The 16,016-nt window shown below is 37.7% G+C and overlaps 1 protein-coding gene across 7 annotated transcripts in view; it reads right to left on the reverse strand.

Moving 5' to 3' along the window:
* Nucleotides 1-16,016, reverse strand: part of NTRK2 (neurotrophic receptor tyrosine kinase 2) — a 202,265-nt gene that overhangs the window by 161,763 nt on the left and 24,486 nt on the right. For all 7 annotated transcript variants that reach the window (XM_072359872.1, XM_072359865.1, XM_072359866.1 and 4 more), the window contains exon 5: nucleotides 12,953-13,107. In XM_072359872.1, coding sequence (XP_072215973.1) covers nucleotides 12,953-13,107 — 155 coding nt within the window. The remainder of the gene's footprint in view (nucleotides 1-12,952; nucleotides 13,108-16,016) is intronic.

The raw sequence follows: 16,016 nt of genomic DNA on the forward strand, positions 1-16,016 counted from the left end.
AAATGCTTCAGGTGGGTAAACAGAATTTACCTTCAGTTTTTAACTTAAAAATATCCATTCTCCCACTCATTTGCTAAAACCAGAAATTTAATCTAACTCTCTGTTACAGTTCCAAAGGAATCTTTGTTTTTGTTTTCTGGGATCTAACTGGCACTTTGGTGCTCTCATTATTCTCCACAGCACCAAGAGTAAAATCCCACCAGCCCCAAGTTTCACACAAGAGATTTCAGCCTTCCCTCTCTTGCAAAGTTCACAGAAAGCACAACAAAGCCCAAGTATGAAGTAAGGGAAACAAAGCACTGAACAGATCAAACTAGAGAGAAAGGTCAGAAGTGTTGGTTGGCTATTGTACAGAGCTGCTGTACGAGGCACTCCAGCAGACAGCTGGTGCCCTTGGGAAAGCAGAAAAGCAGTATGATGGTACCAGGGAAACAGCCTAGTCTTTGCAAGATCTAGGACTTCCACTCCATCTCATAGCTATAAATCACTTCACACCTCCATTTTTAGCACCCAAAGCAATGGGAACTTTCAGAAGAATAAGAAATGTATTATGTGATGAGCGTATCCAAACACACAAGGAATAATAGATCAACAACCTTCAAAAATAATGCCAGCAGTATCTGGCATTCTAGCACACAGGATTGACTTCTAGTACACAGGAACTCAATTGTCACACATTTCTTTACAAGGCAAATAATCATTCCTCATGCTAGAAACATCAGATCTTTTGTAGGTCATTCTATGCCTTTCCATGGAGCTGCTATGCACTGTCCAAAGCCTTGCCCTCATTTATGAGTCATCATCTATCAGCCATCCCAGGCAAGTTTTAACCAGAGTTTATGATCTCAAATAACCTAATTTATCTTCTATGCCCAATGTGTATGCATGATCTTGCAACTACTTTTCCTAAAACAACGGTCCTCTTTGCTTTATTTTATTTTCCTTCCCTCTCTTGTAAATTAGAGAACTGTAGTTTTATCATAGAGTTGTAGGTATAAAAGTTTAAAGAGGAGCTGCTTTATGTATGTAAAAAGCCCCCAAAAAACAATTAACAATCTTATTAGTGTGACATTTTAATATGTTTACTTAAACTTCAATAGAACTTATATGTATGGGAAATCTCGGGTTTAATTAGTTCATTAAAAATGAAATGAAATGAAAGGAACTAATAGAAAAGAGAAGACTAATTGTTTTTCAAGCAGTTTTCTTACCTATTAAGATCAGCACAAGTGTGAAATAACTTCTTAGACAATTCTACTTCTCTAAGCAGTAATATGATTCTCATTACAGGTGACATGAATTTCTTCTGTTATGATCACTTCACAAATCATATGTTGAAGTTTACTGAGAAAAAGCTGGACAGTTTGTATGCCTTGATGCAGTGATCTGTTGGCGAAGGTAGCCATCTGCTCTCGCCTGCTGTGAATTCAAATCTCAGCAGTGTCTGTCAACTAGTACGGCAGGAAATAAAACTAATCTTAAGGAACATTTGGATATTAATTACACTGGTTGAGGAACAAGGAGAGAAGTAATGAGATCATCTACCACATAATGTTATCCCTTCACACTACTTTGAAAAACATTCCAATTGCTTTTGCCAGACCTGAAAGTACAAAGCCTGTCAGGCTCCCTTCTTCAGCTGTTACCAGGGACAAAGTATACATAATACATGTTTCACAGTGCAAAACTGAATGGTTACTACCAGCACATGATTTTACATGAAACCTCTCATACAAGAAAAACCAACTTTGGTCCCTTAAAATTCTCCTTCAATAGCTGTTAAATTCTGAAACAATCTCTTCCTACTGTGTGCTTATTTATAGGACAAACAACAGAAAATGAATTCCTCTGGTACCGGCTCTGTTTCTCACTAAGAATTAGATCAAGTTCTGTTCACTTGTGAAAGGCTGCATGCACCATCCTGGTGTTACATCCCTGAGTAAAACAGCTACATCATGCTTGTGACTAGCCAAGAGGTTATAAAATAACAGTGCTTTTTATTCTGTAGAGTCTTTAAATTATATTAAAAAACAGTTGCTAGATCTTAAAGAAAACATCACAGTAAAAAGTGTGTAACAGTTTTGTGAATTATATTATTGTACAGAAACATAGAATCACCAAGGTTGGAAAAAGACCTCCAAGATCATCCAGTCCAACCATCCACCTACTACAAATATTTCTCCACTAAACAATGTCTCTTAGTACAATGTCTAAACATTTCTTGAACAACTCCAGGGATGGTGACTCAACAGCTGGGGAAGGCCACCAGCAACAGGCATGACTCTCCAGTTGCTCCATGTTATGTCCCCATGGCATCATCACCTAAAAGTCCCCTCCCTGGACCACAAGCAAGGTCACTCTGCCTATGTTACTTTTGACAGATTTGTTTAATCTAGAATTAGACTTCTGTATCAGAATTATTTAAAATGTTTGTGAATAATTAGTTGCATGAAATTTAATCAAATGTTAAGAATATATCACAGTTAAACTTTGCCAAATATTTTCAATGAAACTATTCTCACACATAGTATAGCATAATCACATAGTTGTGTGAGTTGCTTTTTATTTCCTTTCATAGACAAAATAGATGGGTGGGAAATAAAGGAGAACTGCTTTGAGATACACTTTTTTTTTTTTTTTTTTTTTTTTTTTTTGTAAGATATCTTGAGCTACTGAACTTTAATGGAAGGTCATTTTGTCCCTCCTTTCAGGTGTCATCCAGACTCCTATGCAAGCAAATACACATTAGCTGAGAGGTGGCTCTTTTTGGAAAAAGCATATAGTAGAGTAAGACCTCATACCTAGAGAAAGTGATGTATTGGCCATGTCAGCAAAGCTGTGAGACTAAGCCACAAAACCTGAACCAACAAATAAATGCATATAAAAAACACACTGCACCCTAACAGACACATATGCTCAGTATGTGTGCTCAGCATAGTGTGAGACCATTTATAAGAGTCTGTATCATTTTGACACCCACATAGTGACAAAGATATCCATCCATGCTGCAGTTCTTCTTGACTTAATTTGACTAAATACAGCATTTTAGATAACTATCACTTATGCTGATGTGGATATACATTTTAAAGGACTTTGTATATAGTAATTAATACGAGCAACCAAACAAGTTCAGATAGTTTTGTGTACTGTCAGCACAGATTTTAGGCAGTACCAGAAGAGCCCACACAAGGTAGACATGACATCATCTTCCCACAGGTCTCATCCTGATATCTGTCAGACAGAGATTAACCTATGCCCCAAAGCCTGAAACATAATATCTCTCTCAAACTTTGATAGCATTAATTATTGTAATTCTGGATATCAGTAATACCCCTGCTAGTATACGATTTATTTTTCTAAGTTTGTTCTATTCATAGCTTTCTGCAGCAATGAGCTGTACCTTCCATGCGGTAAGCAAGATCATTCCATTTAACTACTTCCAAAATTTGTCTCTAAAGTTCAGATTTATTGAACTCCTGCACAGTTGTGAGAGGACAGAAGTCTCTCAATCATCTTTTTAAGACCACATTATTTTATTTGTTATTCTCATGTCCCTTTTCTTAATAATTATCTACCCAGAGGCTTTCAATCCCAAAAACTAGGAGGCCAGGACTTTCTATTGAATATTATAAATTGTAACCTTCAGTTTAATGGCTGGTAGCAAACATACACAAAAGTTTGTGTCTTTGACTTTATATAGGAACAGGCTATAATATTTATAGGCCATACTATTTCACCACATATTGAAAATCTGCTTTCATATTGAAGTTAGTAATACTATTATCCATGGAATAGGTAGTTCAGGGTTAGGACAAGCACAGCTCACTCAAGCAGAACAAGGCACAAAACAAGCAAGCAAGAAGGACTCGTTTCTGTCCAGTGAGTCCCTGCTTACCAAGTTAAGACTTCAGAAGGTACAAACCCTCACTTAAGAGAGCACCTATTCACCTTTACAGATCACTGTTAGTACAAGTCAGCGGCTTGAAGGCTGTATTACAGTGGAACAGTGGAGCATCACTAAGGAATGTCTTGTATCTTTCTTCAGAGTGCACAGCTGGGACTTCAACAATCACTTTCTGCCAAATACTTGGGCTGCAATTTTCAAAGGTTACTATAGCATTTGGCTAAATAACTGTCAAAGGGAATTAACAAAAATAATATGTCCAAATTCCTAGAGGGCTTTCACAGTCCTCATGCTGCTTCTTACTACGTTCTATAGAAAATGCACACTGGCCTTGGTAGAGCCAAATGGGTGATATATCTACCAGAGAAAGTGCATAATCTAATTAAGAAACAGATGAGAACTAAGACAAGCTCTGTGATCTGCAACCAAGTCTCAGAACCAAGCCCAGGTTCTAGCCAGTATATTACAGCAACTTCCAGAAGAGTCATAAGAAAGGAGAAAAACGAGTTCACCATTACACCCAAGATGTTGCTTCATTGGTTATCTTCAGATTTCCAAACATTTTTACAGAGTTATCTCCAGACTGAGTTTTTCAGTTTTATCTTTCATCTATTCAGCTCTGAGTTTTTTTTCAGCTTCTTGAAAGCCTTCATCAAAAAGTTCTCTCAGTAGTGTCAATTACCCTCACTAATACCTCAGGAATGACAAGATGAAGAAAAGAGTACCTGAGAGAACACTGTAAATTCAATATTGCATTCATTAATGATTTCCTCTGCATGCTAAACCCCTGATTCTCATCAGCTGTCTTCAAACTCCCACAAGTCTAGCCATGATGCACTGTCACTAAATGTTTTTTAATGTGGCCCATGACATCTCTTTTTAGCTTGGCACATTTTTGCAGGTCAACCTGTTCCATGGAAAGAACAAACAGTTTTTCTGGAAAAAACTGATATTTTTTCTCATTACAAGTCAACCACATCTGAATTTCAATAAAGTCATTTTAATCTCTATATGAAATCCTTAATCATCTTTTTAATAAACTTATCAGACCCAGAATGATTAAATTAATACTAAGGCCACCAACCACCTATCAAACTGAACCAGATGAAGACAGAACCACTGATTTATCAAATATCCTCTATGAATCATAAGATACAGTATCCCAGATCTAGTCTGCTTGCCTCACATAAGGTTTAAACACAATCCAAGTTTCTTGGTTTCTCTGGTCTCTTTCTAGGGAAAGAGTATTCAACTAATTAAAGCACTAGCTTGGAAACTTCCACTACTCGTATTATCTGGAGCCTGAAAGCAGAATATTTCATAATGCCATTTGTTTAAGAACTGTGCAAGTAGATCTGCAAGTTTCAGGGACCTTACTGGCTGTGACCACACTTTTCTCAATGCAAGATGTAAGAAAAATAATTTACTCGTATCATTTCATTAACATTCTGCCTTGTTTGAAAATACAGGAATGTTTACAAATTCCCAAGGTATTTTCCTATGGGCTTTTATGGGTTTAAAACAGCAAATAAAAAAAAAATAAAAAAAAATAATAAAAAAAAAACTTTCTAGTAATTCAAGCTATAAGTCTATGAACTGTCAGATGTGTGATTCATCTCCTGTGTTTCTCTTAGCAACTACCTGCAGCCAACAAGCTCCAAGCCAAATTTTATTTGGGGATGTTTCCACTGAAGTCTGCAGAACTACAGTGCCAGAACTAGGGCTGACTGCATCTTCAGAGCACTTCAAAACAGACAGTCCAAAAGGTTACATGCAAAACATGAAGAAATGTATCATCAGTTTCTATTTACTGTTGCATCACAACCATGGAATGAGAATGCTCAGCACATAGAGATAATTGCAGAATCTCACAAAAGTTATTCCAATGTGACAACCACAAGCACCTTCAGTGAAAATTAAAACACTAGACAAATAAAATACTGAATCAGCAGAAGTAAGAAACACACACGAAAAATTACCGCCTTTCATACTTACTCATTTTTTCATAACTCCACTTTTGCTTCATTGGCTGCTCTAACCACTAGGCACTACTCCACTGTAACTTTGTTACCATGCAAAGCCTAACTTGGAACACCCATCATATTAAAATAACAAGTAATAGCACAAATCTAAAAAAGGAAAAAGGAAGAAAAGGAATCCTGTCTTATGACCTTTTTTCCTTTTTACTTCCACTCTTTGTGAACTGAATGTTAATGTAAATTAGTAAACTGTACCAGATCAGCTCCCGTGGAGGGTATAAAACAACTGAACAAAGCACTGAATACCCACTGAATAGAGGTACAATCTCCATGAGGCACAGCAAATCTTGGAAGGTATTTTCCATAATTATCATGGCATTTTTCACAGGCCTGACAGGTTTAAGATAGAATATTCTTGAATCCTGTATAGGTTAGTGGCAAGGACAATTTCCCTGAATCTGTAGGCTAAATCCCATAGAGAAGGATGGCATATCTCCTCCCATTGACAGTACCCTCCTTTTTATTATTATTATTATTTTTAATAACATAAAATAAAAGACCTTATGTTATGCCTTTTTCAAAGGAGTGGTATAGATTCCTACCATAATGAGAGATTGTTTCCAAACACAGAGCCTCTGACGAAGTATCGAGGAGAGTTTATGACTTGTCCACACCTTCACCATTTCGTAACAAGCAGCTAGAAGGCATCTGCACACTGAACAACATCATTCCAGGGTAACCTCTTCAGACCACCCAGATATACATGCTGCCTCAGCATACCCTCTTAAAAGTCTAGATTTTGCTTTTGTACTTGCTAGATCTGATACAACACTCACCTCGCCAGTTTATGGAGAACGTCTTTCTGCAGGGAAGCAGTCTGTGTGATGTGGCAGCTCACTGAGCCACCCAAGTATGCTAAAATACTGTAAGAAATCTGCCTCCAATCATGACATGCCTGACTGTAACATTCGGCTGGGAACTTTTACAGAAAATAATTAAACAAGTACAGCCTCTACCGGAAGATGATGATTCTTTAAAGTATGCTTTCCCAGAGCCAACACACCCTTACTTTGCATTCATACTTATCCGCTCCCTGCTTAGCTGACACTGTCACCAGAAACAAACTTATTCAAGTAAAGCTCATCTATGCCACCAAAAACACAAAACTTTCTAATCAATCTTCACAACCACAGCAATGAATTCAACCTCTGCAGAACAGTCAGGGTGCACAAATGTGTCATCTATGCAACCCAGACAGTGCTTTGAGCGTCGTCGTGAAAGCTAGGAAGAACCACCACCTGCTGTGCACTATAACAAATTCACCTGTAGAGAGACCTGGCTTCTGCACAGAAACTTGCTGCTGACTTTTCAAACCAGTTGAGAGGTCATGACTCCATGGTGTCTTTCTCCAGTTAAGCCAGTTCCTGAGCTTCTGCCCAGGTCACTAGGTCACTAGGGCTGGTGTGGGTTCTAACAGAAAGGTACTCATTCAAAAATGATCTTGCAGAACTTGAATCCTCTAATTTATCCCATCCCTGGTATTAATATCAACAGTTTTCCCAGAAGAATTTTCAGATTATATATTTCTGTGGAGGCTGATAACCTTACTACCTCCTTTCCATGATAACAGTCTCCTGAAGGTATGTGGTGGCCACATTTTCTCTCAACTTCCCTGAATAGTTAAGGAAATTAAATTATAGGTGGGGAAATTGTTCTCAAATAGTATGTAAGCTTCAGTCTATCCACATCAACTTTCCAAAGAAAACCAAATACATTCAGTGTGGCTGGGGTGAATACAGCAGCCACAAGCTCAACAGATGAACTAAGCTAAACAGTCTGTAATGCAAGATAATGAGGCCTGAATTAGCTTATGTGAACCTCTAACAAATGGTTTCTTACTCACTTAGTGTATGTAATGTGGTTAGGATTCCTGCAGCTTTATCTGGAGAATTCTGTATGTGTGTCTGGAAAATAATGAAAATAGTGCCAACTTGTCATGACCCTGAAACAGAAACATTTTTAGAGAACCACATAAATAAGAAAAACAATGGGTTTCGCCCTTGCTGCCTTGTTTGTATATGGCTGAAGGGACACCTTCATGAATAGTCTCCAATTCTTAAGTGAAAATAAAAGACTTTGGGACATACTTATCCAGTTGTTAGTCTTCATCACACAAATTATACCTCAAAAGCAAAGTAGGAATACCTATATCCAACAGTCAAATTGTCATTCTCTCTCATTAGAATAGTATTCAACATGTACAAAGACAGATCAAGTCAGGCACAGAGAGCACCCTGACAAAACTGTTCAACACACTGAATTCAAGGACAATACTTCAGTGGTCAAGTTACATTTATTCTCCTTAGGTAGTGTCTTTCCACTTTATATTTTTAATCAGCTTTGTATTTGAAACCTACTTCATGTAAGTTCATGCAGATGTCAAGTCAGAATTACAAAATGAAATTCTATTTATTTATTTATTACTGAGATGTTCACCTACACTGCAAGTATTCAGCTAACATCATTCACAAGCCTGGTTTTACATAGTATATGTCTATGGTAGTTAATGGATGCTTAATGAAATGCACAGTCACAAGTAAGTTATGTACATCTCTGATCCCTGTTGCCTTTTCAAATTATTGGTTATTTTCACTCAAAAATTGAAACGGTGATTTTTTTTCAATTAGGTTCAGAAATCCTTAACAACATCTGAGCAGAAAAATCCAATTATTAACAAAACTCTCAGGGGGAAAAAAACAAAACAAAACAAAACAAAACAAAAAAAAACAAAAACAAAAAACAAAAAAACCACAATTTTTCATACAGTCCATGATCACAGATAAGAATTAAAACTAACAGAGAAAATACGAACGGTTTGCCGCCACACATCATACATAACATCTGATTCTCAAGCCAAAATAAACAACACAGGCTAGAGAGTCCATAAATACTCTGAAAGGTAAACACAGAGAATGTTTAAGGGTTTTTCAGAAATCACTGTAAAAGTCTTTTTCTGATAGTCTTATCTGTGAAGTCTGGCTGATAATGGAAAAAGATGTCAACACTCACTGGATTATGCCTTTGCTTGTGGTTTTAGACTGCTTTCTACTGTGTCTGCCTAAGAACTAATGCTTATTTTATTGACTCACTAATACTACAAATCTTTTCTGTAAATTTAAAGAAATAAACCTGTCAATCCTTCAGCTTGCCTTTTTCCCTCCGTAGAATTTATAACTGCATGACTCCAATCTGGTATTTCCTTTACTTGCTTACCTCTAGGATAAAAGTACCACCAGAATGTAGCTAAAATGAAGACAAACCCATCCCAGTCCTGTATATGTAAATATGTCATATCTTTCCCAACCAAGCAAGAAATGGGCCACCCTCTCTTCAGGTTGCAACTCTACATTACAGCAGTGACTTCTAAAGTGTTGCTAGCTAACACAAGAAGCATGAGTAAAACCCACACTCTACACTTCCTTGTGCACAAGGGAAGAGACAGAAAAATGTTAAGGGTCTTAAAAGCTTGCCTGAGGTTGTACAAAATTTCTGCGTATCTAAACAAATAGCTAGCCCACACATATGTTTGCTATATGTTCAGTGAATTAGTATATGAGAAGAATTTACCACTTTGTTCAATACACTTTAACTGGCATATATGACCAATAAATATATATTATAAATGAGCATAGAATGCTGGTAGGATAAACAAAACTGAAGGCCAGATCAAGCACCACACCAGCATATATATAACAGTTTGTGTAACAAAACTGTACAGATGGACAAGGCAAAAAGGCATCACCAGACTGAGATCCAGAGCAACAAAAAACCCACATGGAACTGCAAGACATTTGTAGAAGCTGCATATCTCCCAAAAACACCACAAGAAAAAAAGACATCATTCAGTACCACTCAACAACAGCAGCTGAGTGATCAAATGTTTTCCTGAGGGTGACACCTTAATAAGTAGTTTTAAAGGACCTGCTTTTCTCTCTACAGTATTCATAGAGCTGCAGATGATCTGAAAACTGAGGAACTTAGAAGTGACATTACTCGCACACCAGTGGCGACTGCAATCATTGCTTACAGAGATACTACCACCCAAAAATGTACTTCTCTTCCTAGGTTTTCTAATACAGGTTACCAGGTGAAAATAAAGAGCATGGTCCAGGCAGCAATACTATCTCAACTGCATGGACAACCAGGAAATGCTGTGAAAACAGCAGAACTAAATACCACAATTTCTCTAATACTAAAACCATTATGGTAGTGGTAGATAAAAACCTTTGAAATTGTAATTGAGTACGACTTTAAAATCAAAAAGTGTCTGACAATTTTTATAACGTATTAATATATTTCAAATGCAGTTGAAAAAAATATTGCTACAAATTGAAGAACACTTTTAATATTGCAGCTGGAAAGGATCTTCTAGCAAGTCAGTATAACTGATTCTAAACCTCAGGAAAAGAAATCACAAATTTGATGTCACCTAAATTGCAAACAGCCTTTAATCAGCACATTAATGAGCATTTCCACCACATAAGCAATAAGTAAAGTGCCACAGAACTTTGCTAATTTTCACATCAATTACCTACAAACCAGAGCCTTGTGATCAAGAAACCACAGTGGCCTCTTCCAACTTCCCAGCAAGAGGCTTATTAACAGCACACAGTAGTGAGATGTCCTATTACCAAGACATTTACCACATACTGTACTGGCCACTTAGTATAATATTATGAAGTAATTAATAACACCTGCACACATACAAAAGAGCACATTTGCTTAGTTCCTAAATCAAAAAAATTTAACAAACCAGAGAGATGGGATGAAATCCTTTCATTAGCAGATAATGTTAGAAAATGTTTTATTAACAAAATTCTGAAGTCTGCATGCCCAAAAAATTTCTCTTGACATCAAAAGGAGCTGAAAGAACTATGCAGTCCACAGACAAAAAGACAATGAGTATACATAACATATAGCAAAAGCTGCATTCTTCTTCTGTTTGTGTTGCACTTAATAGCCTTTCAGAAAGTGCTAGAAATTAAACAAACAAACAACAGTGGAGGTGTTGTTTGTTTTTGAAATTGTCTTGTGTTTTTAAATACAGAAAAATATCTGCAGGTATCTTGAAAAAAAAAAACAGCCATGTAGTGGATCTTCCAGACCTCATCTGGAACTCAGGGCTCACTCATGAAGAATGCCATTTCTTTTCACCTGGGGTTCCCTCTCTTGTGCCTAGGGAATGGCTGTGTTGTTACTGCAAAACAGTGAAAAAGAAGGAAAAAGGAAAGAAAAACCAAAACGTGTGCAAAGTTCAATGATATTCAAAGCATGTAAACCAACATTAAACTAAGACTAGGAATAATTTGCAGGCCTCTGCAGATTTCCATACAAATCTTCAGAAGAGTGCATGCTTTCCAAATGTAAATTCCACTCCAATCTATCCTCACCTTTCCTCCTCTTCTTCTTAACAGCACTACATTCTCTTCTCATGTCAGGTGTTTGTCACAATGTGCCTGCACAATGCACGTGTACACACACACACACAAACAGTATCAACAGGTCAGCATCAGGCCTGCTGCAACTGCAGAGGGTGAAAAACTTGATCGAAATAAGTAATGCCTCATAGGTTTAATCCTGGATATTTAACACCAAAAGTTTGCAGGGGAAAATCCTAGCTGCCCAGTGGCTTCCAGATGTGTCAGCTAAAGACAATGCCAGAGACTGTGCTGGAGTTCCTGTTTCATACTACCTGACCTCAGTCCACCAGGACACCTTTCCATGCTCACCAGACTAGTCCAACCTTATATTTCATCCAGCTGAGCCTTGGGGTTGGGTATATGTATCTGACCTTGGTATCATCTCCCATCTCACATGAATCAGATCTTGCAATGCACCACAAGACCTACTGAATAGGTTGCATGTTTTTTTTAACCCCACCAGACACTACCACAACTGACAGCAACAGAGGTGCAGGACCAGTAATATCAATAGAATGGCCATTATACACATTTCTGCCTTTAAAGACAGCAACACATTAGGTCTGCATCAAGTCTCTTCCATGGTGTCTCCTGGCTGGCAGCTGCTATCAGACAGTCCTGCATATTTCAAATGCCGTGGATAAAAGGATGCTCAGTGGCTGGCGAAAGGACAGAAAGTATAGGTTTTGTGTTCTTCCTACCATTTACCTTCACTTACAGGTTCAGTTCAAACCAGCCCTCCATGAAGAAACCCTGATCTCTTTCTATTTTGCCTGCCAGATGCTAAGCACCCAGCTGCCTGCTCTGCAAAGAAAATCCCAGACTTTAGCAGCCCTCATGCTGTGACTGGAACATTCAGACTCTGCCTCTCATCCACAACAGATATCTCTTAACCACTCTCCAGCTGTCCAGTATACAGGAAGCAAAGCTGTACAGAAAAAAAAAAAAGAGCCTTTTTGTGTCACTTTTCCACAACCTTCAAATCCACATACACTAATGCAAAATAATGTGCTGAAAAATGTTACAGACCTAAGCTTGAAATGATTCTTTTGCATAAATTACACAAGCAAACTCTTTAGATTTCTATCTGGGTGTAATACTGAGCTATTCCCTAATTCACTGCTGTTAGCTGACACTTTTTTTCCTTTTTTCTGCATTTTCTTTCTTTGCTACTAGCACTAGAGTTTGCAGTTTTGAAGGACAGTAAAGATTTCATTAACCTCAAATAGCTTTAAAAAATCAAGGAAGAAGAATTCTGTGTCTGTTCAGCTTGGAAGTACTACCATTTAGTCTGACAAAGGCACATGCTTCTTATATAATTCTTCTGTGTTATCTATAATTCATGTTCTGTCTTCCTGCACTTGAATAATGGTATATTTTTAAAAGCATCAAGGAAAAGAAGGCTACATGTGAAGCTTCCAGAGTTATTCCATGTGGGATGAAAGACCACAGACAGCTTAATCTCTCTCCTAAAACACTTTCCTTAAGTAGAGCTGTCGTCATTCTGAAAGGTGTCTTGTAAAAAAGTATGTTTGTCTTTCCCATCCTACAACAATTTAAGAGTAAACATATGTTTTAAAGAGTATTACCGCAGTCTGGGACCTTCATATCCATCAAGGCTGTCCGCTTGTCATTGTCATCTACACAATATATATCCTGAGCTTCTGTGTAAAACTTGGTCTCTTGAAATTTCTTAATCCACATAATTTCACAGGAACACTTGAATGGATTATCCACCAGTATCCTGTAGGAAAGAGAAAAATATATACATTTAGAAAGCAGAGCGTATCATGTGTATAGAAAAAGCTGATGGGCAGAGGGACTCAAAGCACTCAGCAGGGTGAAAGTAGAAAGGTAAGGGCCAAAACCCTCAATGCAATGCAAATTGGAAGTAGGTAGTTGCTTCCTCACAGAAAATGAAGCCTTACTAAGACTCCAGACTGTTATCCAGGCTGACGAGAGAGATCAGAGGCTCAGTCACAGCCTCCAGTTAACTGGTGTAAATCATTTTGCTCCATTTTATTTTGTAACAATTAAGCAGAAACCAGAACTCGTTTCTTCTATGCTATGTACTACTCCAGGAAGATCATACCAGGGCTTATTGCTACTAGGTGGCAAATTCCCTTCAGAGTTATGCATTATAGGTAAACTCTTAAAACTCTAATAATAATAAAATAAACTCACCTAACCTTAAAGAATCACTCATAATAATACTAGAAAATCTCAAAGTAAAAACACTATGTAGTGTTATGTTGAAACACTAACTGAAAAGGTGACCCTGAAACAGAAGTGTTCAGAATAATATAGCTACAGAGTACACTGTATGGAATTTAAATCACACATGAGCAGAATTAACAAATTCTACATGAGAGTGTAATACAGTGCAGCCCAAGTGAAAAATAAACAGAAACATCCCAATAACTACAGAAGAAGTGACCCAACATAGTTTTTTCTCCTGTAGATGTAGATCACAGACAATGGCCATGATGATCTGAGATGAGATCCAATACAGTCAGTATGAGTGACTGTTTGAGGCATTTCATTACAGATAGAATGACTGTTACTAACAAAATTTCCGAAGTATTCTTGATGTATAGAAATTAAACATAAGTCGCTTACAGTACTTATGCTTGTATGTGCAGGAGGCTAACTCCTGAGGATGCAAAATGTACAAATCATGAAAAGCACAGGTTTTCAGAGCTGTAACCTGTTCCCTCAAAAGTCATCTGAAATTCTTTGTGGATAAAAAGCTGCAGGGATCATTCTTGCAAGCCTCTTAAGGAGCAATCGTGTCATGGGTTACCCCAATCGGTAGTCACAGCAGTCATCAACTGTACTTCCACAGCACTACTGCATAAATAAGAATCGCTTATGCAAGACAAGTATGAATACTAGGATCCCATGGGTCAAAACCTACGATGTGCATTTTTGAAATAATATTTATTTTTTGTCTTCTGTTTCATTATACAACTTTCATTTAAAAGACAATTTTCCTTCGATCAGAGGCTAAGCAGTCCTTTCTTCCACTGTTTTACCTTGTGTCAAATCCATTAGAGGAGTTAGGCATATAATAGGCAGGATGCTGGATAGAAGCATGATGGCTCTCCACATACGTTTGTGTGAAAGAAAGAATCTAACCTAGTAGAGGGAAATTACATGTCTTTATCTTGTTTGCTGTAATTTTACAGCTGCAGCTACAGCTTGTTCTAAAAGAAGAAACCTTTCAAGGCAGCATTTCCTTCTCTACAGTATCTGGCAAATATCTCCTATTTCACCCTAGCCTGAACTTTTCATCCGTTTATGTTTTTATTTACAAGTGTGCTAACAACAAGACACTTCTTTTTCAGATCTAGAGTAACCTTCTTACAGGCAATTTATGGCATATTCTCCACTCAGAATTCCCTTCCAGCATTCTTCTCCTCCCCATTCTAATCTTCTACCTGTATGTTACCTATTATCAGTGGAGCTGCTCAACTGATACTGGTTTTATCACTGCTTTTCCATCTTCCAGGCTCTATTTTGTCATCCCCACCTTCTTTTCCTTACATTCCTTACATCAACTCACTTAATAGTTATGAACAAAGCAACATTGACTTTGTTCTCCCTCAAAATCTTTGCAAGCATTTACTCCACACAGAACCTAAAAGAAACAGTTCACCTGAGATGAAGAAGCCCAAGAATGGCTTGATCTGTGCTTGGGAATAAACCTGCTAATTGCAGCAGACTAACTCCAAGGAAAAATCAACAGAACTGGAAACACAGTATGCCTTCAAAATTTTCCTTTACAGCATACCCACCTTTATTTCTCTGCATCCCACAGGGACAAAGGTGACCCCATTTCTCTATTATCTGCTTAGAAACATTAGGAAGATCCGAAACAAAGCACACTGTGCTTGTCTTTCATCCTATTAGTCAAGTCCATGTCTACAAAAACACAGAAGCCAGAGACATGTACACACTAACAGTGTCTTTTTGGCAGGGACTAAACAAGAAGTATGAAGCAACAGAGGCTTCAGTAGCAACAGATCTGTGAAGGGCATACAGCAATGGGACTAATCTGCAGCTAGCTAGTCTTTCATCAGTGGTTGTCTGTGCTCAGCAACTGCCAAGTTATGAAAGAAAATTCCAGCAAGCAATGTTCCTGCACTGTAAAGAAAGAGATTATACCAACTTAATCATCAACAAAACATACCTAAGGGGCATAACCTCCTTTTGCCTCACCATGATTTACTCACTTCATTTCTCACAGGCTGAAGTTCACTAAAAGAAGTTCAGGATTTCTAAGCCTATGTTGCAATTCTTGAATTGGCATTTGGGTAATTTCTGACCCTGCTCTGAGCTCTACAAGAGCAGCCTCCCTCTATTGTGCAGCTTCAATCCTCCCAAAGCTCCTGAATTCCCTCTATAGTCCCATGTACTAGCAAAGACTGCACAGAGAAAGACAATTCCAGGCCTTAAAAATTCAGAGAAATCGGTGAGGAAAGTCATTATTTAAAAGTATGCAAAAGACAGTCTCTGTCTTTCTTCTGATTTGTGTCAGTATCCCCAGTCCCAAAGTCATTTGCAGACCTTACTTTTTGTGCAAGCCTCAAACACAAGAAAGCACAATCTGCCTCAGAAGCATGTTACATCCTCTCATTTTTTAGCCCTTAC

Source organism: Excalfactoria chinensis, chromosome Z, assembly GCF_039878825.1.
Source record: "Excalfactoria chinensis isolate bCotChi1 chromosome Z, bCotChi1.hap2, whole genome shotgun sequence".
Taxonomy (NCBI): Eukaryota; Metazoa; Chordata; class Aves; order Galliformes; family Phasianidae; genus Excalfactoria; species Excalfactoria chinensis.